Below are 27,776 nucleotides of genomic sequence, written 5' to 3' on the forward strand. Positions count from 1 at the left end.
CTAGAACTGCCTGGGACAGAGTCAGCGCTCAATTAATACATGAATGAATGAGTTCGTGCCGGCTGCAGTGTGACAGTCACTGCCCTCATCTGGTCACATCCAAGGCAGCAGAGAGGTCCCATGGCCGAGGAAGTTGAGCTCTGGTCATGAACTTCCCTGAGCAGGAATCTCCAATCAGTTCATCCCTGATGGGCTCAGGGCTGGGGCTAAAAGTTAGTCTGAACATTTCCCAGGGCCCTGATACCACAGCTCCATTTTGGGGGTAAAGGAACCTCTCCCCCACCCCCACCCCCGCATTGTCCCATCTCTTACTTCTGCATGGATTGTGGCACGTCTTCTCCGTGGGTTGGATAGGATTGGGGTCATGCACAGAGCTTGCTGCCTTCTCAAAACACAACCACCCACATCTCAAATGATTTAGGAAACCACTTTTTAGTTAGAAGCACTGTGTAAAAGATGGTGGAACTTGAGAGAAACACTTAGGAAGGGGTGGGAGAGGCTGGGGTAGGCCACTGTAATTTCTGAGAGTAGTGTTTCCTAAAATGTGTTTTGTGTGTAACTGGTATAATTGAATAGACATTACTTGAAAAAAAAAAAGATAAATTTGGGGAACATGTTAAACAGAGACAGGTTTCTTTCCTGCAGGACTTCTCAGAGGCTTTAATGTACTAATGCACATTATGAAACTCCTCTATCAAAATATGATATGCAGTTCATCCTAGACTAATTAGGCTGTGGAATTTTTTTTTTTTTTTTTTTGGATAGCATATCTTTTAAGACTGTGTTCCTTGGAAATCACTGCTTTGAAAGCTGTCTTCCTGGCTCTGGAAGGTGAGGTTCCAGGTATCACCGTCCTGGGGCTCTCGAGACTTTTTTCACTGCCCAGGGGTGGCGTCTCTGCTGTGTTTGCAGAATCTCCAGGTGTGACTGGGGGCTGGGCTCTGGGAGGGCGGTGACCCAGGGGACCGCTATCCACGCTGCGTGGAGATCCGTTTTGCCTGTGGAATCACTCCCTTTCCCATCTTCAGCCTGGCCAGAGGGTGTCCACGGGTAAGCGTGAACTCTGCAGCCTTTTTGAACGGGAACAAGGAACCCTCCCTCCTGCTTCTAAACCGATACCCCAGTACAGGGCCCAGATAAGGAAACCTCTAGGTTGAAAGTAACATGAAAGACTGCCTCTCAGTTGGGGAGATAGCTGCCACTAACTTTCTTCCCGCCCTAGGGAATAGAGTGCTGAATTATGGGGTTCAAAGGGCAGGCTACGCTCTGGACACAGCTCCTGGACTCAATGTGGCAGTCAAGACTGCCTCTCCTTCCTGATTCCCGGGACCTTTCACCTGAGGGATAGGGCATGTGAGGGCTGGGGGAGGGGCAGTGGTGGCCCCAGCTTGGATGGAGGTCGGAAAAGCAAGGGGCTTGGAGGGTGGAGTGTGGTGGAAGAGCTCCCCTGCTATGGGGGCAGCCTGCCAGGAGAGGGCAGTGCAGAGCCTCCTCCCGTCTGCCCTCCTTCATCTCTTTGTCTTGGAGCAGACACGTCTGCGCTGAGTGTACTGAACTTGGCCGTCGTCCTCCCCAGAGAGGTAAACTGAGGACACCCAGAAAGCCTTCTTCCTTGGTCCTTTCATGGGTATTCAGGTCAACAAGGGGTATGCCGAGGCCTCCAAATTTCCTCTGGTCCAGGGTCCCCCTAACCCCTAATCACAGAAAAAGAGAATCGCGTGCCAGAATTATGGTAGGTAATAAGGTTTACTGAAAACTCGGCCACATTCAGTACTGGTTTGGTGGATACATCAGAAGAGGTTGCATAACATTAATTAGGCAGGTGGAGGGGGCTGGGAGGAGGATGTGTGGGCACATGTGTGCAGGTGTGCCTGTGCTGGGGTGGGATGCCTGTCCAAAGTGATAAGTGGAAGGGTGTGCATGTGAACAAGAAAAGTGAACCAGAACAGGAAATGTATTTTATCCCACTTCACGTTGCAGAAGTCTCACGCCAAAAAAGCTAGACTTTCCTCTACCTATGGCATCAAAAGGGAGTAAAAAATGATTGGATCACCCAGATTATAAATAAGGTTATTTGTTTCTCAAAAATCCTTATTAAAACATTAAATATCAGCTCTTTTGGGGGAAGAAATACATTCATTTCAGGGAGACCTCAGGAAAGCCACCTTCCTTTTGCTCCTCCTTAGGGGGCCCCGCGGGGGCCCTTGAGTTGAGCCAGGCAGCCGCTCACATCCTGCCACTGATGGAGATGGCCAACGCACGACTGACAAATGAAGCTGCAAGTCCATTAAATTAACTTCAATGGAAAACACACGTGGGATCAGTCCCGTCATTCACAGCCATAGGGGTAGGAGGGAACGGGAGGATGGGGTGCCAACCCCGGGGGACTGGATGTTGGGGTGGGAGGGTGTGTGTGGGGCAGATGGTGGGAAGACGACTCCTCCTGGTGGAGCCCCAGTTCCTCCAGTGCCGTGTAAGTGATGGCGTGTAGAACAGTGAGGCGGGGGGTGGGGCACCTCCTCCACACTTTGGATATTGATGAGAAGAGGGACGTAGCACCTTCTCCAACCCCTGGCTTCCCACTGGGCTGGATGCTTCTTTCCAATGTTTCTTCTGCCTCCTCTGAAGGACAGAGTGAAGACGAGAGGATGAAGGCTGGTGGAGCCGGCCTGGGAGCAGGGGGACAGCAGTGAGGGACAGGAAGGGTGGACAGATTCCAAGCTAACCTGGCTCCACCCTCTCTGATGGCCCCTGGAGGGGGTGGAACGTCTGGGGAGCTCCATCTGAGGGCTGGAACATCTGGGATAAGACACCGCTGTCCTGCTGTTACAGGAGCTGAGTTCTGTGACCGCTGGGGATCGCTGTGGTCCCCAAAGTCACCTTGATATGGCTCCCAGCCCAGGTTCTGCCGTCTCCTTGGGTCCTGGAGCCAACCCAGGTGAAGGGACTCCGCTTTACCTCCTATAAATGAGCCCACCAGCTTGCCGCTGATTTCCAGGAGAGAGAGAAGGCAGCTCCGGTGGCTCCCATCCCTCTCTCCCAAGTCCACGGCTGCCTGTGCCCAGAGACAGGGCCTTGGAGGGCTGAGAGGAGCTCCAGGAGTCCAGGTTCCACCCTGGTCTGCCGGATGCGACGCCTCAGGCCGTTCCCCTCCTCCAGCCATGGATTATACGTTGAGGCTCCCTCCTGCCCTTGAATGTCTCTCAGAGGAGCTAACAGCCCTCTGGAGGTGGAACGCAGACCCCCTTTGTCTCTCCCTTTCCTCCTAACTCTGTTCCCTGGCAAAGGCTCACTCTGTGAACAGCACTGATCCACCTCACGGCGCAGGGCTTGTAAACAACCCAAGTCCTTCAGTGGCGGGGATTTGGGGGCGTGGGTGCCATCTGTCCTCAGGGATTCGGTGAGTCCAGATCTCACTCCTGCCTTTCTGTCCAGGCTGCTCGACTGGCCCCGCCAAACGGAGTCCTCTGCAGCTCTAGGGAAGTGGGGCCAGGGTACTGGTGGAAGCTTGGTGGTTGGGAAGGAACAGGTGTTTCCTCTGCATTTCCTCCAGCTACTGATTTTGGGAAGCCAGGGTCCAACTTCCTCGGGGCTGCCTGCCCGTGTCTCCCCCCGCCCCAGCCTGAAGCCCTCCTGACGACACTCCTGCTCGGTGATCAGTGCCACCCGGGCTGCCCGGCTACTCCAGGGAGTCACTGTGCTCCAAGCCCAGGTCGCTGACATTCGTTGTCTGCAGCTCGTCGGCCTCATCCTCCAACTCCTCTTCCTCTTCCTCTTCCATCTCATCCTCATCCTCTTCTTCTGTCCCATCCAGTGAGTCGTCGTGTGCGGCCATCATAGCCTGCTGCATGGCCATGGTGGCATTGTCTGAGGACAGGGACTGCAGGTTGTCCAGGTTGATGGAACCTATGTGGGAGAAGAAGGCAAGGGTCAGGCCCAGGAAAGCCAGTGGCTTCAGTGGTGAGCTCCTACGCTGGACAGTCCCCTGGCGCGAAGTCTCCCGTCCGTTCCCCTGTCAGCCGCTCCCTGCCCCAACCCAAGCAGCAGCGCTCCCGGGTACCACTTCCTGAGCATCTTCTGTGTAAGTATGTCAAACACTGTTGCCTTTCGAAGAATTCTGTAAGTAGGTGTTATCACCCCCATCCTCAAGAGGGGGGAACAGTCTCAGACAGTTGAGTCATTAGCTCAGGATGACACAGTCAGGCATGATCTAGCTGGGATTCTCTCCCTGGTTGGTCAAGCTCAAAATCTGTTGATTTCTACTCTACCCCATAAGACTATTGCCCACCACACAGAACCGGTACCCAGTCATATAAATGCACGTAGACATGAAGGTACGCCTGCACACGTGTACACCTCCACTCCACTTCCCACACAGAGCTAGCTTCACATGCTAAGCTATAAAACGTTGTCTGGCTCGTGGCTCATTGAATTATTCATCGTGCACCAGGCGACCGGCAATTAGAAACGTGTATACGAAGGGTGTGATGGAGAAGCTGGGAAAACAATGCTCTTCCTGGCCTCCGTTCGCAAGCCAGCTGCCTGCTTCGGTATTTATAGATGGCCCTGGCTCTTGGGGAACTGTGCGGACTCGGGTGCTGAGGAACCTCAGGTGGGTGTGGGACTGAGGAGGGGGGACTCTGCTGAGGAGCCACTGACTCAGATGACCACCAGCTGACTCCCGCTCGTCTTTGTGAGATTGCTTTTGGCTTGTTAAAGTATACGCAAAAAAAAAAAAAAAAAATCCTCTTCTTTCAGGCTGACATACATCGTTTGATGGGGATCAGGTAGGGATACCTATTGTGACAGAGCTGACACGGCCACTCAAGCGTGTAGACTATCAGCCCCTGACTCTGTGCACAGCTGCGCCCATAGGAGCTCCAGGAGCCCCTCCCGACCAGCTCCCCGCCCCCATCTACGGTACCCTCAGCCCCAGCTCTTACCGTCGGGGTTTGTCCCCGGGGCACCACCCTGCTGCTGCAGCACCCCTGCAGCAATGGAGTTGGGCCAGAATCTTTGGGTGGGCCGGTGCTGCGACTTGATTTTCTTGGCTTTGGGGGCGGGGTCGGGGTTGCTGGCGTCCAGCATGGGCTGCAAGATGCGCCTCCGGGCGTTGATGAACCTGCCCAGGAGTAAGATGGAGACGGGTAAGTCACCACCAGGGGGCGGGAGCATGTGTGCGCAGGTACGTGTGTCTGTGTGTGGGTGTGTGCACGTGTGTATGCACACGTGTGCGTGTCTGTGTGCGCGTGTATGCACACGTGTGCATGTGTGTGCAGAGAGCGCTAAGCTGCTTCCAGACTCTGAGAAGCTGGTCCTTGTACGGAACAGACCCGGGTCCGGTTTAGGGTGTGGAAGCACAGCTGTGATGAGCCCTGGGCACCGAGGAGCTCGTGACGTCACCAGGGCGCTTGGGGACCACGAACCAGTGTGGGACGAATGCGTGAGAGGGGTCAGGAATCTCTGCTCCAGACCGGTCAGGACTGAACAGAGGAAGGAAGAGCCCCCCCAGTCAAAGGCACTAACCTCTGACCTGACCTCTCTCCAGAGGGCCAAGGGTCTGCTCCCATCCAGCCAGAACTTGCCCTCTGAGGTTTCTATGACACCCCAGGTGGCCACAGAGGAGGGGGCACGGGAGCCCTGTGGGGTGAGGACTGCCAGCTCCTCCCTATTCTTCCTGCTCCCAGCCCTGCAGAGCGTTTCAGCCTGAGCTCTTTTTACATGGGTGGTGAGTAGACCAGATGACCACCGGTGGCCTCGGGTCGTGGGATGCAGGCACCCCTGTGTGTCCGTAGTGCAGGTGGGGCTGGGTTTTCTGCAAGAAGGCAAGAAGCTCCCAGTGATGTTCCTGACACAGTTTCCCAGGAGAGGGCGCTGAGAAGCTGCAGATGAAGCTATAGGTGTTGATTCCGGATATCTGCTTCCAGCCCACATGCGATGGCTCGCATGGTCGCCAGGTTGAGACTGAGGCCAGGCTGGGCACTCTAGCCTCTTTCCCCCGCTATGCATTCCCCTGCCCATCAAGTGGCCCCTGGGTCTGAGAGCCTCTGGGCAGGCGATACTAACTCACCAGTTATTCACTTGCAGGAGGGTGAGGTTTGTCTGGGCTGCGATCTGCCTCTTCTCATCCTCCGTGGGGTAGGGGTGCTGAAATGAGAGGTGAGGAGCTAGTGAGGGGTGGGCACGTGGTGGCCTGGTACCCCTAGAGACCGTGCCCACAACACAGGCAGCATCGCGGGCCAGGTAGCCCCAGGGGTTTGGAAGCCCATAAAGGGGAAAGTGTAATGTTCCCCAGAAAGAATGGCCAAGGGCTTGGAGGGAGGCTGCTCTGTGCCTGAGGAGGGCTACCTGCCCTGAGCCCAGCCCCCCATGGTGGAGGACCAAGTGGTTTCCCAAGGGTTGGTACAGTTCAATACTGATCGCTTCCAAAGCAGTGTCGCATTCTCACTTGGTCCACCCCCAAACAGGCAGGTCAGGCATTATCAATATTAGGATTGACAATGGCCTCAAGAGCCCACAGGACTCTCAGAAGGTGGTAAACGGGTGAACGAATCCATTTAATTTAAACTAACTGACATTTACTGAATATCTACTACGTGTGCAGATTCATGCAGGCATCCTAGGAGACGGAAGATAAATATAATGATAACTACGACTTGTGTAATACTTTGTAGCCTATGAAATGCTTTCATGCACTTAATTTCACTTCATAAAGCATATCGGTAACACTTGGTAAGAGGCAGGTTAGGTGAAGAAACTGAAGGACTATCTCCACTGTCCCCCAGCACTCAGTTCAGAACTCCCCGTCAGAACTCAGTTCTGACGTTGGTCCGGGCTGCCCCCATCACTTCATGCTGCCACTTTGTGAGACGGAGTCAGTGTCTTTGTGGGGGTGAGTGAGGACATGGGGCAGGGCCTTCAGTCCTGCACTGATTACACGTGTCTCTCTCTCGGATCATGTTTCATGAGGGCAGAGACCAGCTCTTATTAATGTACCCCCAGCACCCGCCACATGTACCTGAAGTACAAATGGCTGCTGAGCAAAAGAAACAAGGCGGTGGGTGCTGGGGTTTGGGTAACAAGCACCGGAGAAGCTTAGGAGAAGTGGGTGTTGGCCAAAGCGCTGGGGAGGCTGAATAGGTCACATTAAAGACTGGGAAAGTTTGGGGTGGCAGAGGGTTAGGGGACCTTCTGGATCCCACTGGGTGGTGAGCCCCATGATGTCTGGGTCTATGTGTCTGTGTGTCTTTCCCAGGCTTCTGCATAACACCTGGCACCCAGCAGACTTGCAATATAGGTGTGATGAGCGTCTGAACGGGTCAGAGCCTTGCCCTGGCAGCTAGGGGAGGTTCGGGAGCTCTCAGGGTAGAGGGCCAAGCTGTCCTCAGGTCAGAATCATCCCCTTATTGAGATAGTGGTGCTTGGGCTTTCCAAAGTCCTGAAGCCCAGGGCTCAGATTCTGGCTCTATCATGAAGAGCTGTGAGATCTCAGGCACATCACTTAACCCCACATGATAAAGTCATCTAATGATTAAAAGAAATTATACTTGTAAAGTGCTCAATAAGAGATCGCTCTTCGTACTACTGTTGGACAATGTTGGCAAGGTGCTTAAAGCTCTCTAAGGGATGAGCTAGAGATCAACAACCTCCACAGAACTCTCATTATCAGTGACAAAGGAAAGGAACCTCTTCGGTGTCCTCAATGTCCCTCGACTGAAGCAATCAGGGTCGTGTGTTGTTTTAATTCACACTTCTGACCCTGATCACAACACCAGGGCAGCCGGGACTCGTGATCCATATAATATTAAGATTCTAACAAGAAGGAAAGCACGTCGGTGTCATAGGAGCCAATTTCATCTAACTGGGAAGGAGCCCAGGGAGGTGGGGAGGAGACTGTAGCCTCCCAGGGGCTCTGTGCATCTGACACCCTCGGGGGGGTGGTGGCCGAGCCCTCCTCCCCTGCCCCGTGGAGCTCCAAGCTCAGCGGCCCTGATGGGAGCCGAGCAGCCTCCCCGTCATCCAAGGCAACCGGTCTGAGAACACAGCAAAAATATAGTAACCTTTCGGCCTTCCCAGGCCCCACTAGGCCCTTCATACCTCCATGCTTTTGCACATGCTGTTCCCTCTGCTGGAAAGCTTTCTCCCACTTTTCCACTGCGTACGTTTCTGAGCTTCTGCAAAGACCTTTCACAGGTCAAGTCCTCTGAGAGGCCTTTCCCCCCAGCTCCCCGGGGCAAAGTTAGTCACTGCCTGCTGCACTTGAATAATTGCCTTTAGCCCGCTATACGGTGATAGATATCTCCCCCCTATCCTGGGAGTTGCTCTCAGGCAGGGACCCAGTCTTATTAGACATTGCATCTCCAGTGTCCAGACCAGTAACAGGCAGAGTGGATATTCAGTGTTGTGTATGAAACAGATGAGTGAACCAGCACAAGAAGGAGATGGCTGACTTGTTCCCTGAGCCTTGCCGACTGCGCCGGTTCATCAACCACAAATGCTGGGAAGCTGCTACCTCGGAGGTGGCCGCAAGTGAACGATACCTGGCCATAGAGCTCGCAGCTTAGAGGGCAAGGCTACAGGCAAAGGAAAAAGCCTCTATTAAAAGGTAGTGTGTCTTCAGCACTGCAGTCTGTAAACTGTTTTAGTAAAGAGCTCAGATTCTGGAGGCAAAAAAAAAAAAAAAAAGAAGAAAACGTAGTGTGTAAGTACCTGTCGGGTGGTAAGAGAAGTCAGGGGAGCCTTCCCTAGGGAGGAGGGACTTCAACTGGATTTTGAAGAATGGCCAAGCCATCCCAGTAAAGGAGGACCTGGGCCTTCCAGACAGGGGCTTTGCACTGGGACTTAGAGTCAAGTCAGTCAGATGCAAATCTCGTCCATCATTAGAAACCTCCAGAGAAGGAAATGCTTCAGCGCCACCCAGATAATATTTGCTGCTGTCTCCAAGGAGGCTTCGCGTGCGGGCCGCCACTCTGAGTGGATGTCATCAATCCACAGATTAATGTGTTCCCAATTACTGGAGAGGGAGGAGAGGCAGGGACCCTGAAACTGGCTGGTTGTTCTCTTATGGTAGGGATACAAAGCCCTTATCCTCCTGGGGGGCAAGTCCCACCACCCATTGCTCCTGGGACCAGTGTCCCGTGAGGCATGCGGTGGAGGCCATGGGGTGAGTGGTTGCATCGGGCACGGCCTTGGGGACAGGTTTGTCGCCAGAACGTTCCTGGCACCACGTCTGGGTGCTCATGGGAGCAGTCCAGCTCGTCTACGCCTCACACCAGATGATTCCTGAGGACAGAGTCAAAATAGTCCTGGCCCCTGGACAGCCCTCGATTTGGTCAGTGCTACTTTTAGCGCGATCGGAAGGGCTCGAGGCCAGGGACGGGGAGAGGTATCCAGCGAGACGGTGCTGAGCCATCAGGCTGCAGCAGCTGCTCTCTGATCACAGTTTGGAGGGGCTCCTCTGGAGTCGGGAGGGAAGGGCACAGGCAGCAGCCCTCTAGGAGGGACAGAGAATGGACCAGAAAATTCCAGCTCCTTTTCAGGGCCAGCGGGGAGCCTCAGGGGGCTGGGCAGTGCTGCCTGGTGGTTAAGAGCATGGCCTTTGCAGAGGTCGCGTCCTGCACCCACCACTTAACCAGCCGTGTGACCCTCCTGGCGATTCACTGTTTGATGTACGCCATCCTCAGTTTCCTGGGCTTAAGATAGAAATAAGAAGATGGTGGCTACTCCCTGGACTTCGGGGGTGATTGAATGAATGATGCAGGCAAAGCATGTGCGCTGCACTGACTCACTCTGCACCACATGGTGAAGCCTCCCAGACACGGTATCATTGAATATTTAGTCTCTGGGGAAGGGAACTGCAGGATTTATACTGAGTAGGCGTTTCACGACACCACAGTTGGCATCGGGAAGCTCCTCTGACGTCTGACCAAACTCTGCCCCTGACACCTCCCTTTTGGCCCTGGAACTCAAGTCTCTTCTGGGCTAAACTGGAGCTGAAGGCATCTCTCAGTCTGAACTATGGGTTCCCCCTAGGGTCCCGGGTCTGAAAGCAGCGCAGCCAGGCTGGCCCATGGGCCCCTGGCCACGCCTTTCACTCAAAGCCCACCCAAGATGGTGCACCCACCTCCTAGCCCAGGAAGACCCGCAGGAGGCCGGCCATGTGCCGGAGGGACACAGCGCGTGGGAAGCAGCGGCCTGCAGGTGTGAGTCGGAGCTGCCGCTGGAGCAGGGGCCGCCTGGAGCTGGCTTTCCCACTTTCCTGCACTGGGGTCAACCACACCCTCCTCCCCTTCTCGCTCCTGACCAACTGTGGGCACGTGATCTGCTGCGGCCACAGCTTCACAGCGTGGCCGCTGCTCTAGAAGGGCCAGAGACCAGCCGGAGGGAGGCAGCCAGGATGGTGAGGGGCCCTGAAACAACCACATTTCATCACATCGAAGACGCAGGCACACCCTGACTTCAGAGATGCTAGAGCAGTTTGGGGTGGAGAGGGGCACACAAGTCACCCAAGGACCCTCCCTTTCCTGCTGTAGCTGCCCTTGCTTATATGTCCCACTCTTCCATTTCTCTCTCTTTTCAACTCCCCTCCCCACTTACAGTTGTGCACACACAGAAAAGCACAAAGAACTGAAATGCATAGCTTGGTGTAGTATCACAAACACCCATGTGACCACCCGCCAGGTCAAAAACTAGACTTCTACCAGCACCCCAGCAGCCCCTTTTCTGCCCCCTCCCAATCACATACCTCCAAAGATATCCTCCCCAAAGATAACCTGATGTTTATGGTAATCGCTTTTTTTGCTTTTCCTTATAGTTTTACTATCTATGTTACATCCCTAACCATTATGGTTTAGTTTTGCCTGGTCTGGGACTCTATATAAATGGAATCATATAGCATGTAGTATTTCACTCCACAGTATGGTGTGAGATCCACTTATGGCTGTTCTATGTAACAATCACACGCATGTTCATTGCCGTATAGTTTCTCATTGTAAAAATCTACTGCCTTCTTGTTCTTCACCCTCCTGCAATTACAAAACCACTCTCCCTCCCTCTGGCTTCTTCAATCCATCCTTCTCATGGCAGCAAGATTGGTCCTTCTTAACCTGCTCCCAACCATGAGCTCTGAGCCCTCACCTCCATGAGCTCTGAGCCCTCACCCTACCCAGGATTCCTTAGGTCCCCCTCCATGAGCTCTGAGCCCTCACCCTACCCAGGATTCCACACACTACAAGGATGATCTGTTGTTTTTCACCCCAACCAGACAGGCTGCAATGTTTGAGAAAAGGGTCCACACCTGTCTTTTCATCCCCACCTCACTGGTGCCGAGGAAAACGCCTGGCCCATGCCGAGCGTTCAGTATGTCTTCGTTGAATGATCATAGGACCCTAGGGGGTAACTGGTACTTGTCACCATTCCCTTTGTGTGTGTTTGTGGGTGTGAAGATGGGTAGGAGAGGGTGGGGGAATTCTAGCTTGTATCAGGCTGCCTACGTATTAACGGTGCTATTCCCACAACTGATGGTTTCAAGCATATTTGTGGGGGAAGGGGGATGGGGAGGGGGTACCTTCTGCACATGAGAAAACTGAGCCCAGAGGCGTTAAACGCTGGCCCCAGGTTATATGGGGGGTACATGGCAGAGCTGGGACCCACACCCCCTGTGTCTTTAACCACAGCCATTCCACCTCTGTCAGCTACTGCGCTTTTTAACGTATTGTTGATATTCACCATAGGTAGGTATTATTATCTCCATTTTATGAAGAGGAAATTGACATCAGAGAAGTTAATTGACCCGCTCAAGGTCATATAGTCAGTAAGAAATGGAGCAGGGCTCAATCTCGGGTCTGTCTGCCTCCAAAGCCTTGTTCCTTCTACTGTACCAGGCTGCCCTAAAGGAACTAATCTTTTCTACAGACCAAACATCCCCAGCCTTTAACCATTCATCATGTGACACGTTTCCTGTCGGAATCATTTGAACAGACATTTCCCCATCCTAGCTGCCGTTCTCTGGACACAACTCGTCGAAGGACCTTTTGATATCTGATGCTCAGTCCTGGACACACTATGCTGGATGTGTCTGACCAGCAAGATGGGCAAGCCCCCCACCTCTATCGAGTCATCTCTTCCCCAGCCCCTTGCGTGTGTGTTTGTGTAACAGCACTGGATGACATCACGGGTTGACCGCTCGTAGTACGTGTATGATTTATTCCCCCGATTCATTGATCAGCCCTTTGAGTGCCGAAATCATGTCTCCTACCTGAAGCTTAGGTTTTAGTGGACAGTTCAGTTAAAGATCTGTGTTCTGGTGGAGAGAAGCCCCCCCGGATTCAGGAAGAACAAACAAGAGATCTTCCCCTACTTTCAGGGAACAGAACTAGACCTGGGTAAACGCTGAGACTGGAGAGCACAGACTTTGTCAGCTTCTCCCTTTTTGGTGCCTTGCTGACTCTTCCCAGCACCCCTCTCACTAATCCCCGGGTCTTCATGTTATCCTACAGTCAGCTTCCTGAACTGGAGGCCTCTGGCCTCTAGGGCTTCACGGTCAAATGCCCTGCAACTATGTTCATGATGATGGAGATAAAGCTTTCATCAGATTCTCAGAAGGGTCAAGGACCTAGAAGAGGTTGAAAACAATTGCTAGGAACCGTTCCTCTGGCACCCCAGTCTGGCTTACCTCCTCAGAATGCTGTGTTTAAAAATGTTCTAATCTCATCTTCTACCAATAATAGGCACTGGCACTCTTCCCATGAAAGTGATCTTAGCTGAGTGGGTGTAGAAGACCAAGCTTTTGGATGAATTCATACCTAAGCTGTGAAGGAGTGATGGCCTCAGGGCCTCGCTGTAGGTATTTTGACAAGGATTGGCTCATTTTAAGTGGGTCTCTGATGAGTGAGATTTCAGATAAGGTGATGAAGTTAAAGGGAAAAGTAGTAGACAAAATATTCTGGAACAAGAATGGTTCAGTCTCCCTAGGCCATTTTCTTGCTTTTCAATGTTTCCTACTTTCCTCCACAGATTCCCTAGAAGTGTCAAGCTTTCTCTCAGCGTTTTCCAAGGCAGGGCAGATGGTGGGGATTCCTGGAGGGAGACGGGGGGTATTTGTAGCAGCAGCTGTGTCAGTATCAGGACAAAGTACCTTCACATCCATCATCTTATTCTAGCTGGGTATCGTGATTCCCATTTTACAGCAGAGGAAACTGAGGCTTCATGAGGTTAAGCAATTCACCGCAGGTCTGCTGGCTACGAAGAGGGGGCAGTGAGACTCAAATCTAGATCCTGCCTCCGAGTACCATGCCCTTTCCATAGACTGTCGCTGTTGTAAGAGCCACCACTGTTCTAAGTCAGCTGTCGATGAAGCCTGTACATGGGCCTCTGACAGGGATGGATGCATGCTTCCTTCAGAGCTTAACACAATGCTAGGCACAGGGAAGGGGGCAAGAACGTTTGCTGAGTGACTGAAAGCAACACCAAGGCGCAGAGGCAACCAACCGGATCTCACCTCCACAAGCCTTCCCCGGCTGGGAGCCCTTGTGCAGGGCACACACTGTACCCGGGTGTGCGGCAACCCTGTTTCTCCCAGCAGGGATGAGCCCAGCATGTGAGGCTCTAGCCCTGTGGGTGAGGATAGCTGGCAATCTGACAAGGAATCTCACAGATAAGGACGGGCTCAGAATCGTGGGGTGTACACGCATGTGTGTAGCAGTATCACTCAAGGCCCAAAAGTTGAAACCACCCACATGTCCATAAACTGATGAACGGATAAACAAAATGTGGTCTATCTACACAATGGGACACTGTTCAGTCATACACAGGAAGGAAGCACTGCTATAGGGTACAATACGGATGAACCCTGAACACATCACGCTAAATGGAAGAAGTCAGTCACAAAAGACTCCATATCGTACGATTTCCTTCACGTGAATTACCCAAAACAGGCAAACCCATCTAGACAGAAAGTAGATCGCTGGCTTCTAGAGGCAGGGGAGGGACGGCTAATGGGTACAGGGTTTCTTTCCAGGGTGATGAAATAGTCTGGAATGAGATAGTGGTAATGATCGCAGAGCTTTGTAAATATACTTGAAACCTCTGAATTGTACAGTTAAAAAGAGTGAATTTTATGGCATGTGAGTTATATTTCAATACCGAAAGAATCAAACAGAGAAGGCCCCTGGTGTTTCTGTGCACTCAGCTTTTGTGACTATAGCCGAGTTTATACGAGGGCCCTGGAGCAAGGTCCTCAGCTCTGTGGGGCAGGGGTGAGATGGCTGCAAGCAGAGCGCAACTGTGACCCTGGCTGGATGCGTGCCGGGCTTGTGGATGTGATGGATACGGAAGGAAGAGGAGGGATGAGACAGTAAGACAGCCTCACTGTATCTAAAACTAGGGCCCGGCTATCAAAATCCGGCAGCTGTCCCAGGATGGGGCTCTGGGCCTCCGCTGAGGGTCGGGGTCCCCCTTTGCTTTACCTAGACTTTGCATGGGAGCTGAGAGATGCTGTGGTTTCTTGCGTCAATGCAGAGGCAGTAACAGCCTAGTGGGTGAGACGTTAGAGGCTCAAGCCACGCTGACCTGGGTTCAAATCCTGCGGGACCTTGGGGAATGCGTTACCTTCATGGAGCCTAGTTTTGTTATTGGTAAAATGAGGATCATTTCACCCGCCGGCTGGGCGGGTGAAACGAGATGATGCAGGAAAATGCTTGGCCCACACCCCGGCGCACAGAAGTAGCTAAGGGAGGAGGGGCTCCTCTGATGGTGGCAGGGCCGCTGGGGCTTGGTTTCTTCTCTAGGCTCCCCCCACCCTCAGAAAATACTCTGTAAACTTGCTCCTGTGCTTGGGTAACAGCAGCACAGAGAACAGGCACATTTTTGACGGAAATAGGCAGAATCACCCAGGCAGGACAGGGCGAGGCTGGGATCTGGACAAGAGGGGATGAGGGCAGAAGCGGGGGCTGAGCTGCGCCCCTCCCTCAGTCCTCCACGGAGAGGACCCTCTGCCAGGGTTTCTCACCCTATCTGGATTTGTAATGGAATGACTGCTTCCAGCAGGAGTTTAGCTGCTTTCAGCCAAAATGCAGTAGCAAGAAAATCTCACTGGATTCTTCAGGGACCCAGAAGCAAGGAACTGATGGATGAAACCATTCCAGTCTCACCGCAGCCTAACAGCAAAAAGGCTCCGGGGTTTAGCCTCCATCTCAGGAGCATGCTGTCATCTGAATACATTTCTATAGCTGCTAGTGCCCCAGAACAGTGGAAATGACAAGACGCCTCGGACACAGGGCAAAAGGAATCAAAGAATACTAACTTCTGCCTGAGGGAAAGAAGAAAACAGGAAAACCAGCATCTACAATAGAAGTTCTAACAACCGATCTCTATTAAACAAGTCTACAGATTATACCACGCTCTCCCTTTCTGCTGTCAACCATTAGAACTGCTGTCTACAGTATCCTGACGGCTTGAGATGAATAGATTACTCTGTAGAATGTTCATTAGCCAATTTATGTGCTTGTCAGAAAGTCAGCAGTGTTTGTGTTGACTGGTTTATGCCAGTTATACGTGTTACTGTAATTATGTAACTTTATGCTGTAAACCAATAAAATATGAGTGCAAAAAGCCAGAGTTGTTGCTAAGAAAACTAAGCGGAGTGCTTTGGAAAGACTCCAGACTCAAATTTGCTTAAAAGTGAGACCAGGTGAGACAAGTATAAGAGACTGGGATACACAATAAAAATCTAGAAATATCCTGCAGACAGATTACTTCCCCAAAGCCAAAGTTCTTATTCCATTTTAAATAAAGATGACATTTATAGATCTTATAGGAGAAGTTTGTGCAAGTAAAATGACAAACTTTAATCAGAAAATGACCTTGTCCTTATATCAAAACATTAGCAAACAAATATATTATGTATGTCTTTTAAATCAAAATAAAATGTATCTTACATGTACCCCTATGTTCATAGCAGCACTATTCACAATAGCCAAGACACGGACACAACCTAAACGTCCATCAGCAGATAAATGGATAAAGAAGATGTGGTATACACGTATACACACACACACACACACACACAATGGAATACTACTCCGCCATAAAAAAGGCTGAAATAATGCCATCTGCAGCAACATGGACGGACCTAGAAATTATCATACTAAGTGAAGTAAGTCAGAAAGAGAAAGACAAATACCATACGATATCACTTGTATGTGGAATCTCAAATATGACGCAAATGAATATATCTATGAAACAGAAACAGACTCACAGATGCACAGAACAGACTTGTGGTTGCCAAGGGGGATGGGGGTGTGGGAGGGAAGGATTGGGAGTTTCAGGTTAGCAGATGTAAACTAGTATATATAGGATGGATAAACAACGAGGTCGTACTGTACAGCACAGGGACCTATATTCAATATCCTGTGATAAACCATAATGGAAAAGAATATGAAAAAGAATGTAAACATATATATATATATATAACTGAGTCACTTTGCTGTACAGCAGAAGTTAACACAACATCGTAAATCAACTCTACTTCAATAAAATAAATTAAAAAAATAAAATGTATCTTTTTAATGGTTGTTTCTTTCTTCAATCAACTTTTCCAATTAAACAATCAACAAATTAGTTGTCTCCCCTGCACTGGATATGAGAACATCACTGATATTGAGATCTGCCCTTTTTCATACCTTTTCTAAGACTGAACAGCTACTATATGCCTAATACAATGTTGCCACAGAGTGGGGTTCTCCAAGAACTACAGTCTCAGACTTGTTCTCAGAGCAACAATGAAAACAAGAGTGACTCAGAGTGATCAAATATTTGGGAAAAGCTTCAAGCCATGCCCCCTCTTGCAAATTCACGATGCCCCCCTAGTATACTAAGGGTAAAGAAATAAGCTAAACTTCGTATAACCAGATTTTCCCAAATCTGTTTCATCAGGGTACCCTTTCTTGGGAGCAACACCTATTACATCCTGTAAAGGTACCCATTTTGGGAAGCAATGCTTTGGGGCCCAGAGAAGAGATATCATGTATGATCTCTATTCTTAAACAATTTACAGCTGAGTCAGAGATATACAACATGTAGATTCGACACACACATATACACACAGAACAGGTAGGTAACAGTATTAGTCAATGTATTCTTAGGGTCAAATGATGGGAGAATCAGGAGGTACTACAGATCAGAACAACAGATCAGCCATCCACCTCTAAATAACTTTCACAGATGTTGGGCCTTGGCCTCAAAAACTTGCTCTTGGTCTGCTGTTCTAGAAAGTTCACATTTCTTAAGTGTGATTGTGTATCAGGCATGGCTCTTTACATAAGTTATCTCATTTAGTTTTCTCAACCATGGAAAATGGGTATTATCTCCTTTTTCAAAGAAATAAAGTGATTGCCCAGCTAGTGGGCAATTCCTACTCCTGCCTGTCTGGCTTGAAAGCCTGTCTTCCTTCCACTGCGCCCTGTTACCAAGAGCCTTCACAGGATTTTTCCTGAGCTGGGGTTTAGGGGAACTGTGTGCCCACCTGTATCTGGGGAGCCAGCCTTGGCCTGCAGGGGACAACTGCGTCATGCTAAGTCCCTAGAGCCTGGACTTCTCCCCATCTTCTTCCTCCCCCTCTTCCAGAAGTTCTGAGTTCTGACTTTAAAGGCCCACGGGTCACTCTCTTGTCCTCTCTCCATGGCCTCTGTGGGGAAGGCATTAAGTGGGGGAGGACTTGCCAATGTCAAGTGCTTTATCGACAGTATCCACACTGAGTGCACTCTGCGCTGCAGAGGGCCTGGGGCGGGTGACGGGCTCACTCACACGGTTCAGCAAGTCCCTGCCATCGTTCCAGGTCCCTCCTACAGCTCTAACCTGGGTCCTTCTTTCCCCTCTGCTTTGTGCTCAGCTGCTACACCCTCTCTTCCCTGCCTCCACCTTCCTCTGCCTTCCCACGTCCGGGTGGAGGTGGTCGTAGAGTGGAAGGGAAAGATCCTGAGCCTTTGAGGGGGCTCAGCGGGGCGGGGGGGCGAAGGGCAGGGCGAGAGGCAGGACATGAACTGAGTCCAAGGTCAGAGGAGGGATGGATAGTGTGACCCTCTGTCTCAGGCTGAAGACTTAACTCAGGGGTGAGTTGCCATTGGGTACGGGAGGCACCGGAAGTGACAGGAGTCAGCGGGGGGCACTGGCCTGGACGTCAGGCTCCTCTCCCTCCTATACTTGCCTTTTCTCCCCTCAGAAGTAAGGCTGTAGGTGTGTTCACATCAGTCTTCAAACATGCACAGGATGGGGGTAAGGAAAGGAAGAGAAGCGAGGGAACGAACATTTAATAAGCCCCAGTGTGCTAGGGTCTTTGCACTCATTTCACTGCTCCGTCATGATTGCCACAAGAGGTGAGTGTGGCCATATCACAGAGGAAGAGGGAAAGCCTAGATGTGAAGCTGGGTTTGGTTGCCTCAAAAGCCCACAAGCTTTCCACCAAACCCACAGCCCTACAGTTACACAGCAACACAACGTAACACGTGGCCTCCTCTAGGTCCATGGCTGGGGCCGGGGAGGTAGCCTGGGTGCCCCCAACTTGGGTGTTACAGCTCAGTGCACAGAGACAGAACCTCCCCTACAGAGGCCCTCTTCCCGGCGCTGGGGCTGGGAGCTTCGCACAGACACTGGGCTCTCAGGGCCACCAAGTCCATCTGAGCCCTCTGGCTCTCTAACAACATGGAAGAGAGAACAGGCAGAAGACCTGGGCATCCCCACCGCGAGCTCCAGATACTGAGTCAGAACAACAGGCCGAGGCTGCACCTGGCTTCATCACTAGGCTCTGGGAGTCTCTCCAACCTCCTTTCCTGGCTTTAACCCTCAGCCTTCCAGCGCTTTCTCTCCAAATTTGGTTATTGTTTGCTCCCAAGGTTGTGCCTTCAAGATGTGCTTCCTCAGCAAACGCTGGGGCGGCCCCGAGTCACCATTCCCCAGGGCCGGCGGGGAGGGTGGGGGGCGCAGAGCTCAGGCCACATCCCGCACCTCAGAGCAGTTCTGGCCATCTGCTGGGGGGCAGGAGATCCTAAGATCCCCAGATCCTAGGACCACCTGGGCCTGGGCGCCCTGGCTCTTGGAGGCACTTTCAAATAAAGGGCTGATGACTGACTGATTAATTAGTTCCCACGATCCGCTGGCTTTGTCTCCTTGTCTCTGAAGAAAGAGTCCCCCTAACTCCTGATTCTTCCCCACACTTTTCCGACCAATATATCTACAGCCCCAAGCTTGGTATCTGTCTTCTGTCTGTGTGTCTAGTACTCATGCCAGGCCAAGAGCTTGCAGTCCACTGGGAGCCCGTCTGTGCTCGAAGAATCTACCTCCCCACCCCAGACACACACACACACACACACACACACACACACACACACACTCAGCCCAGAGTCACTGGCTTTCTTTATTGCTCCAGTCCTTGAATGATACTAGGAGGTTGCTAGTGATAATAGCGTTAAAGTCACTTCTGATAGTCAAGACCTGTCTGCTGCCACTTACACTGCACACAAACACAACTACCGTCATGGTAGGGGCACAGGGCAGGTGCTTTATAAACATTATACTTAAATCTGAGGCCGTGTCGTCATTTTATGGAAGAGGCTATGAAAGCAACTGCTCTGCGTTTCTGAGCTCGGCTGGTTACGTGAGGCCAGGATTTCTGCCTGGGCGGCTCCTCCGGGGGGTGGGCTCAGCCACGGCTCCCCAGTCTGTGCCTCCTCTGGCTGCCCTGATCAGAGGGAAATGGACGCACACCCTCTGCTTCCCTCCGTACTGAGGACTCGGGAAGCAGAAGAGTCCTGATGGAGAATCAGCATTTTCTTCCACGGGAGAGGTCAGGGGTGAGCATGGCTGACCGCGGGAGGAGGTTCTGAACCAGTAAGCACAGCCCCGGCTCCCACGGAATCTCACCCTGTCCCTGAAACCACCCTGTCCACTAGCCCAGTACTGCGTTCTCTCCAGAATGTGTCTGTCCCCATTCCCTCATCGATGTCACACTTTTTTGAGGCAGCAGCCACAAGCACTGGAACTCCCAGCTGTAGGTCCCATTTAAGCCTCCCTCTGCCCTGGCCTCTGGAAGATGGTATCCCTATCAGAGGGCCTCTCTTTGAGGCCACACCCTCTGCAGATCTAGGGATGATGGTCTGGTGCCCCAGGGCTTATTCATACCCCACGCTGCAACTCCACACCCCAACACACACACACACACTCACCATGAGATGCTGGAAGAGCCAAGAACGCATTATATTGGTGGCATGCTTGGGCAAGACTCCTCGTTTGTTCTTGGACTTCTTATCCTCATTTTCCAGGAGGGAGGTGAGGTCAAGGTTAACCTTCAGGGCACGTGGAAAAAAAATCAGCATCAGCAGCCTGGCGGGCCAGTGGCTAGGGACCTGTTGCCATAGAGACAGCAGCCTCTCGCTGCCAGTCCCCTTTCCCAACTCATTCTGAGGGCCCAGGGGAGGTTACCTTTCCTGTCACCCAGCGCCAGCCTCTCAGAGGATGGGAGAAGGGAAGACGGCGAAGAGGGAGGAGAAGGGGATGAGAGAGGAGACAGAGGAAACAGGGTCATGCAAAGGGCACAGGAGAGAGAGATTGGCCGTAAACCATCCAATAGTTATTAGCATTCCTGGGGTACATTAGAGTCTGCACAGCGCTTTCCTATCCATTACCATGGTCAGCCCTCACATCAGCTCCGTAGGCTGGTGGGGCTAGTGTGCAGCTGGTGTCAATCCCTCATCTATGGATAAAAACTCAGAGGCTCAGAGAGGTTAGGTGACTCACCCGAGATGGCAGAGTTAATGTCAGATCTCGGACCTCTGACTTCAGATCTTCTCACTCCCACCCTGGCTCCCTTGTGTACGCTCTACCCCACTGAGCTACAGAGTGGCTCGGAGTGTAGACCAGGAATAGGAAGTGCAGGATCCCGCGATGTAACCCCGAGAGGCAGCAAAATCCCAGTTGATAAAACCTTTCCAACACCCACCTTCTTTTCTGTCAAGCGGGGGTAATGATACTCCTTAGAGGACTAATGAGGATGTAAGGAGTTACCGGTGTAAAGTGCCTAGCAGGCAGTAAAGCGTCACGGTTGCCCTCCCCCAGACCCACGCACATACGCACACACCTACACTGCACACACACACTCACCTGTGTGTTCTGGATCTGGATGGCTCCCTGGGGGATTGCTTGGGTGACCACCTGACCCTGGGAGGTTACCATGGTAACCGGCTGGTATAAGGCTCCACCTGAGGAGACAACCACTTTTGGAGTCCCCTGCCATAGGGGTGGGTAGGAGTGAGGGCAAGCAGGGTTCCCAATGCCCTTGGCACTCACGTGTAAACACCCTCTACTCTGGAGGCATTCAGCCCCTGTGGAGGAGGGGTGGGACGGGGTTGGGGTCCAGAGAATAGAGTCTCTCTGTGTGTTTGGCAGAAGGGTCTCTGACGGGCTTATGAGACTTTGACCCAAATTTGTTCCAAACCACCATCATCAGGTCTTGCTAACCATCTATAAGCTTACAGAACACTTTAGTCAAGAAACGCAGCTGGAAGCCCCTCCCTCGGCAGGGGGCACCTCTCCCATTTCCTAGGACGTTTTGTTCAGTGCCCTGCCCCCCAACCCTGGAATTCCCTCAGGGCCACCCGGCCTCCTCCCAGGGGTGTTCCCCACAATCCGCTGCACACACCTGACACCACTTGTGAGTTGACAGTTGTCATGGCGATGTTGCCCTGCTGGAGCGCTGAGGCTGGGACCACAATCCCCTGGGGGTTATTGGAGACTCCGGACATGGAACTGGGGGAATTCTGCAGGAGGTCCTGGCAGTAAGGGAGGCGTGGTTTGTGACAATGCCACTAAGAGCTTAGATGCCACAGCCCCAAATTTCTCCTCTCCCCTCCCCCTTCCTGCCTTGCCTCCTCCCTTTTCCTGCTCCTCTCAGACCCAAATCCAGAAAGCAATTCTCATGGCTCCCTAGAAGGAGTGAAGAAGGCTCAATCTGAAAAAAAACCAGCCAACAACAGTCATGCATTTAGCCATTCCATTCCCCTGCAAACCTGAGGCGTAAATTACCCCAGAAACCAGCGGTCCGCACCTTGGCTTCGCTTTGCAAGTTCCGGTATCCGTACCTAGGTTCCATCCCCGGCGATTCTAATTTAATTGGTCAGGGGTGTGGCCAGGGCTTTCGGCGCGGGGGTGGGGGGGGAGGGGCGGGTGTTGAAAGCTCCCCAGGTGATTCCAACCCCAGCCCAGGGCTTCACCTGCACATCCTTCGCACTCAGTTGTCTCCAGATGCCCCACCCCCACCGCAGGGCCTCGCTTCCCCGTACCTGTATCGCAGCACTTATTACACCAAGATCCACACAAAGGGGCCTCCGACATATTCTCTTTGTATCCTTAGCACGTAGTTTCGGGCCTGACACATCACGGCTACTAAAATATTTGCTAAATAATAATAAAATATAGCCGCCTGGCCCCTTCATAACCTGTCTTCCAGGAATCTCGCGTGAGCCTCCCCTCTGCCAGCCTCGGGCACATTCCATGGGCTGCTTCCTCTCCCTCAGGCCCCCAACACAGAGCCCACCACGGAGGTCCCCTCCGCCCCACACTGTCACTGCCTGCCCGTTTCCCCCAGACAATGCAAAGCAGCTAAGAAAACCATTTTTCCCCCTGGTACCCTCATCATTGCCACGTAAGAGCTGGGCTAGGATCGCTTAGACTTGATGTAGAGGGACAGGAAGGAAGCTCGGCCGTGGGTCTCCAAGAAGGGCAGCAAGGCCTCCCTGCTTGGCGGCCGGGCGCTCTGCTCTGCTCGGGAGGGTTTGTGAGGAAGGAATTGGGTGTGAGAGGTCGGGGTCTCCAGGCTTCATCTGGAGACAGCAAGGCAGGCGCGAATGAGGTGTAGTGCCCGGAGCCAGGAGACCCACCAGGGTCGCTTAGCGCCTAGCCTCCGGTGCCCCCGACCACAGGCCCACGTGTAAAAACAGGGCTTGAACCGGGTAACCTGCCCAAAAGGCCAGCTGGAAGGAATTAGGCAGGAAAACGGCCAAGGAAATAGGGGGAAAAGGAGGCCCCTGGCTTCCTAGCTTTGGTTTTAGGACCAGAGGAGCTTGGGCCTTCGGCTGCAGGAAGGTCTAGAGTGTGGAGTGAAGAGAAACGTGTGCTTGGAGGAAACCTGGAGCCAGTGACGGCACACAGGGAGCGACAGACAAAGGAGAAGCATCAAAGGCCGGGGGACAGCTAGGGCGCATCACCTCCCAGACCCTGGCACCCGGGAAGCCGGCCAAGCCTCTCACAGAGAGAGGCAGTCGGTCCTGACTTACACGTCTCATTCGATTCAGCTGCTTAACCCCCCTTGGCATCTCCTCCGAGCTGCCTTTTCTACCCTCCTGTACTGTCCGGCTCAGGGCTATAAATACGCAACAGCGGGGCGGGAGCCTGGCTTCCCCTCCTCCACGCCGGGGCCTCCCATCTGGCTCCTGGGAGGAGGCCTCGCTCCCATACTCGGCTCACCTCTGCGACTGTGACCTTGGGGAAGGGAGGGAGCGGCTCCTGCCTCAACTTTTCCTTTCTGGGATCGGCGAGGGCCTCCCCACCAGCGAGGTTTATTCTTTGAGCAGAATTCTTGGCCTTCTCATTTGTACAGCTCCGGGGTAATGCTGAGTCTGACCTGCAGAAGCCTAGAGACTGGAAGGGCCCTTACAATCTGAGTATTTCAGCTCCCTGAGGTACAAATAAGGAACTGAGGCTTAGACATCCAAGCGACTTGCCCACGGTCCCCCAGCTGGGTAGCAGCAACAGGGCTAGAACACAGTCCTCCGTCCTCCACAAACACTGGACCCACACCCTGTGCCAAGAACTGGGCTGAAAGGTTCTCCCGGAATCACAGCGGTTCAATAGCTGTTGAAGGCAAGTGAGCAGATTAAAAACAGCCCAAACCTGGAAGTACGGAGACAGTGTGGGCACCCAAGGAATGAAGGTGGATTGGGAATTAGCACCTCATGCCTCAGTCTCTGGCTCGTTGCTAACACCCAGGAATCCTCAAAGCCTGACTCTTCAGCTGTGAGTCTGCTCCAAGCTTGAGCTCCCCTCGTCCCAAACTCCCAGCCAACCATTCTCCCAGGGTGTAAAGCAATACTGAGATGACGTGAGGCTGAGGCAAACGTGGAAGGTAAATTTAATGGGGGGCGGGGTATCCACTCCATGCCACTCACCCTAAAACTAATGGCAGTGACTTTTCAACAATCTCTGGTTTGGAATCACCCATGCCACAGTGCTCGTCATTGAATAAGGATATTTGGGAATTTCAAACGTAAAAAGTTGTCCCAGACTTTCTCCTCCAACCCCACCCCCTGCCCCACGGAAAAAATATCCAGCAAGGTTAGAAAAACACAGGCAAAGGCAGTAAAATAAATATAAGATGTATGCCTTGGGATTCAACCAACACATTTTTACTAGCAGAGGCCAAAGGGTGAGCTATCACCGGCTTATTCAAACTCTGGCTGGCTCTCAGACTTGTGGCTTGGCTAGCCTCCATGCCAGCTTCCCCAGTTTAGGTAACTAAAGGCAATTTACGCATTGGCTCAGACCCTTCTCTTTCCTACCCTCTCCTCCTACTCTGGGTCTTTGCTGGGAGGTGCTAAGAGGCCAAGTTACATTAGTAAAGGAATGGGACGGAGAACTTCATGGGTAGAGACCGTGGGCAGGGCCTGGGCTGGCCCCACCTTAGCTGGGACAAAGAGAGGAAGCGAAAACTTGGCATCCCTGAGGTCTGGGGAAATGATATTCATCTCTCACATTTGAAAATATGAGCTGTTTCACAAACCTGCCTGAGAACTGGGGTGTTTTTTTTTTTTTGTTTTTATTTATTATTGGCTACATCGGGTCTTAGTTGATGCATGCGGGATCTTTCATTGCAGCGCGAGCTCTTCGCTGTGGTGGCTTCTCTCTAGTTGTGGAGCGCGGGCTCCAGGGCGTGTGGGCTCTGTAGTTTGTGGCACGTGGGCTCTCTAGGTGAGGCGCGCGAGCTCAATACTTATGGCGTATGGGCTTAGTTGCCCAGAGGCACGTGGGATCTTAGTTCCCTGCCCAGGGATCGAACCCGTGTCCCCTGCATTGTAAAGCGGATTCTTTACCACTGGACCACCAGGGAAGTCCCCACTGGGGTGTTTTTTTAAGACACAGATTCTTAGGACCATTGAATTAGACCATCAGCAATCTGTGTTTTTTAAAAACCTCCCTCACATGGTCCCAAAGATCAGATGGGTCTGAAAACTACCTATTTATCATACACACTGAATATCAGAGAGCATTCTTTCACTGTGCTATTTCATTTTAATCTCACCACTACCTATGAGGTCAGCAGAGGAGAGATTCTTCTATTTGCCTGAAGAGGAATTGAGGTCCAGAGAATGGAAGTGACCTTCTTGAGTCACATGGCTCTGCCTCGAACCCAGGTCTTCTGGCTCCAAGTGTAGCACCGATGTTCCCATGGAGAGATGAACTTTGGAGTGAGACAGCCAGGCTCCAAGGTAAGCACAGTGTCCGGCACATTTAGGCACCCAATAAATCGTCTCCCACTTCCTTCGGCTAAAGTCGCGCCACTAGGAAATGACACAACCAGGGTTTAAAACCTGTCCTAGACACGTAGGGCCTCGTGGGTTCCTCACTTAGCAACAGCAGAGGTTCATCCGGGGCTGCACGCCTAGCAGTGGTGGTCACACCTTGACACATGCCCCTTCGTTCCTGCCTCCCTGCCTTCGGTGTTCCTGGGCCAAGGCCAAGCCCAAGCCCCAGAAGTCAAAGCTGCGGTCTCTGTCCCAGACGAGCTCCGAGACTTGACTTTGCAACTATTTCTGGTCACGCCTTAGTTTCCAGCCCGCTAGAACCTTGTCTCTACAGAGACAATGGGGCTGCGTCTCTGGAGACCGTGCACCGGTCTTTTCTGAGGAAGGATCTACGACAGCGGCAGTGGGAGCCCCCTGGGGAGAAGATGTTGGCTAAGCACACAGTGTTATTATCTTCTCGACAGCTTCCTCCTGGGTCTCAACAGACTCCAAACCAGGTAGATGGTGCTCTGCCTAGACCCACACAGAGCTGTTTCCTGCCAGGCTCCTTGGCCTCATGAAGAGGCTAGAAGCACATCTGGTAGTTTCAGTGATATTTCAACATCCGGAGACTCACATCCCTGCTTGAGTTGTCCAGGAATTCTTTGCCGTGATCAGGAGCATGACAGTGGTGTCCGCAAGCCTCTGGAAGCTGCCGGAAGGCTGGGAATCATGGGCACTTTCCTGGCTCTTCTGGTGGAGCCGTTCCATCGGGCTGGGGAGCATCAGTCTCTTACTTTCTAGTAGGAAATGGGCCAAAAGGCTGAAAACTTAGAGTTCCCCAGCAATGACGTCTTTTAGGGCATGGACCAGGTGACCAAGAAGTCAGATGGAAGTCAACGAGCTGGCCTCCACAGACCTCATCCCACTGTTGCTCCTTGTGTGCTGTTTCCCAGAGACACAGAGAGGCCAAGAGCCTCTCGGGAGGGGCACAGCGAGGTAGGGGAGCAGCTTTAGGATGGCTGAGAGCTCGCACTCCTGGACGCCACCCGTGGGCCAGCTTCCAGGCCCTCGCGTCCTGGGGCCATCAGTCATTCTTTCTGAACCACAGTGGTCACTGGGTGAGTTTTACTCCACATTTCATTTTTGGAACAAAAAAAGATGACTTGTTCAAAAGGAAGCCATTACTAAGAAAAAGTGAAAGGCTCTGCAATTACTTTTGGAAGCGGAGGGTGGAGACGGCGGGGAACAAATGAACTGGCATTGACTGTGAACTCTGACACGATGGTCTGATGTCAGCCCAGGAGGAGCTGTGTCAGCTCCTCGAGCCATCTTTCTTCACTGTTAATAGCGAAAGGGCTTATGCTGTGTGGGAAGACTTAATTTCCACTCAAGGAAGAAACTCCTGGAAGAAACCACGATGGTAAGAAGAAATGAAGGAGTGAAGGAAAGGACTGATTAGAAAAGTTTTCCTTTAAGTTATTTTGAAATAGCTGTAATTTTTATTGTACTAGGATGCCTGTGAAACAGGGGAGTGAACTGGATGACCTTGCGAAGGCCCTTCCGGTTGGGGATTTTAGAAAAACCAACGTCATTCCCTGGGATGTATTGTGAGTGGGTGGAGGGAGTGGGGGGGCAGCGGGAGTGGGGGCCCCGGCTGTCTGCCATCCCCCCCCAGGCCACTAGGGGTCTCTGCTGATCCACCAGCCCAGACCATCCTCCCTAAAGCCTCCCAAGCCTCCCAGGAGGACGGGTTTGTTGCTAACTTGCCTAGACTGGGGGTGGGGAGCTGGCCTGCTGGAGAGCTTGTCTTGACCCACCCGGGCAAGCCCTCGGCCCATCCTCTTGACTCCCTTAATGCTCCCTGTCAGCCTGATATGCTGGGCAGGCAGCACAAGGGTTCTCTCTCATGCGCGTGTCACCTCCCCCTGCTTGGTTGCAGGGTTTTTCAGGGAAAGAGGGGTCTTTCTTTGAATTCCCCCAAACTGCCTAGCACAGCGCTGGGTGCAGGATAGATGCTCAGTAGATGGGTGGCCTGAGTGGGCTTCAGCCTGGAGTGGGGTGAGCGTGTGCCTTTGGGGGGCAGGGACATTGCCACTGTCCCCAGACACCGTGTTCTTGGCCGCGTCCCTCCAGTGCTGGCAGAGCCAGCGTGCTGTCTCAGGCTGGGAAAAGCTGGGTTCCCAAACCCGGGGAAGCCAATCACATGTACGCAAGCCACCTAATCCCATT

At 52.4% G+C, this 27,776-nt stretch overlaps 1 protein-coding gene across 1 annotated transcript in view; it reads right to left on the minus strand.

Moving 5' to 3' along the window:
• Positions 1-1,712: 1,712 nt before the first annotated feature.
• The window catches only part of PKNOX2 (PBX/knotted 1 homeobox 2), a 186,039-nt gene continuing 159,975 nt past the window's right edge, over positions 1,713-27,776 (minus strand). The window contains exons 7-12 of the mRNA XM_027081894.1: positions 21,689-21,818; positions 21,151-21,248; positions 20,217-20,336; positions 6,071-6,147; positions 4,944-5,122; positions 1,713-3,906 (exon numbers count right to left, since the gene is read on the minus strand). Coding sequence (XP_026937695.1) covers positions 3,680-3,906; positions 4,944-5,122; positions 6,071-6,147; positions 20,217-20,336; positions 21,151-21,248; positions 21,689-21,818 — 831 coding nt within the window. The 3' untranslated portion in view covers positions 1,713-3,679. The remainder of the gene's footprint in view (positions 3,907-4,943; positions 5,123-6,070; positions 6,148-20,216; positions 20,337-21,150; positions 21,249-21,688; positions 21,819-27,776) is intronic.

This window comes from Aethalodelphis obliquidens, unplaced genomic scaffold (genome assembly GCF_003676395.1).
Source record: "Aethalodelphis obliquidens isolate GAN/ISIS:26980383/991018 unplaced genomic scaffold, ASM367639v1 scaffold46, whole genome shotgun sequence".
Taxonomy (NCBI): Eukaryota; Metazoa; Chordata; class Mammalia; order Artiodactyla; family Delphinidae; genus Aethalodelphis; species Aethalodelphis obliquidens.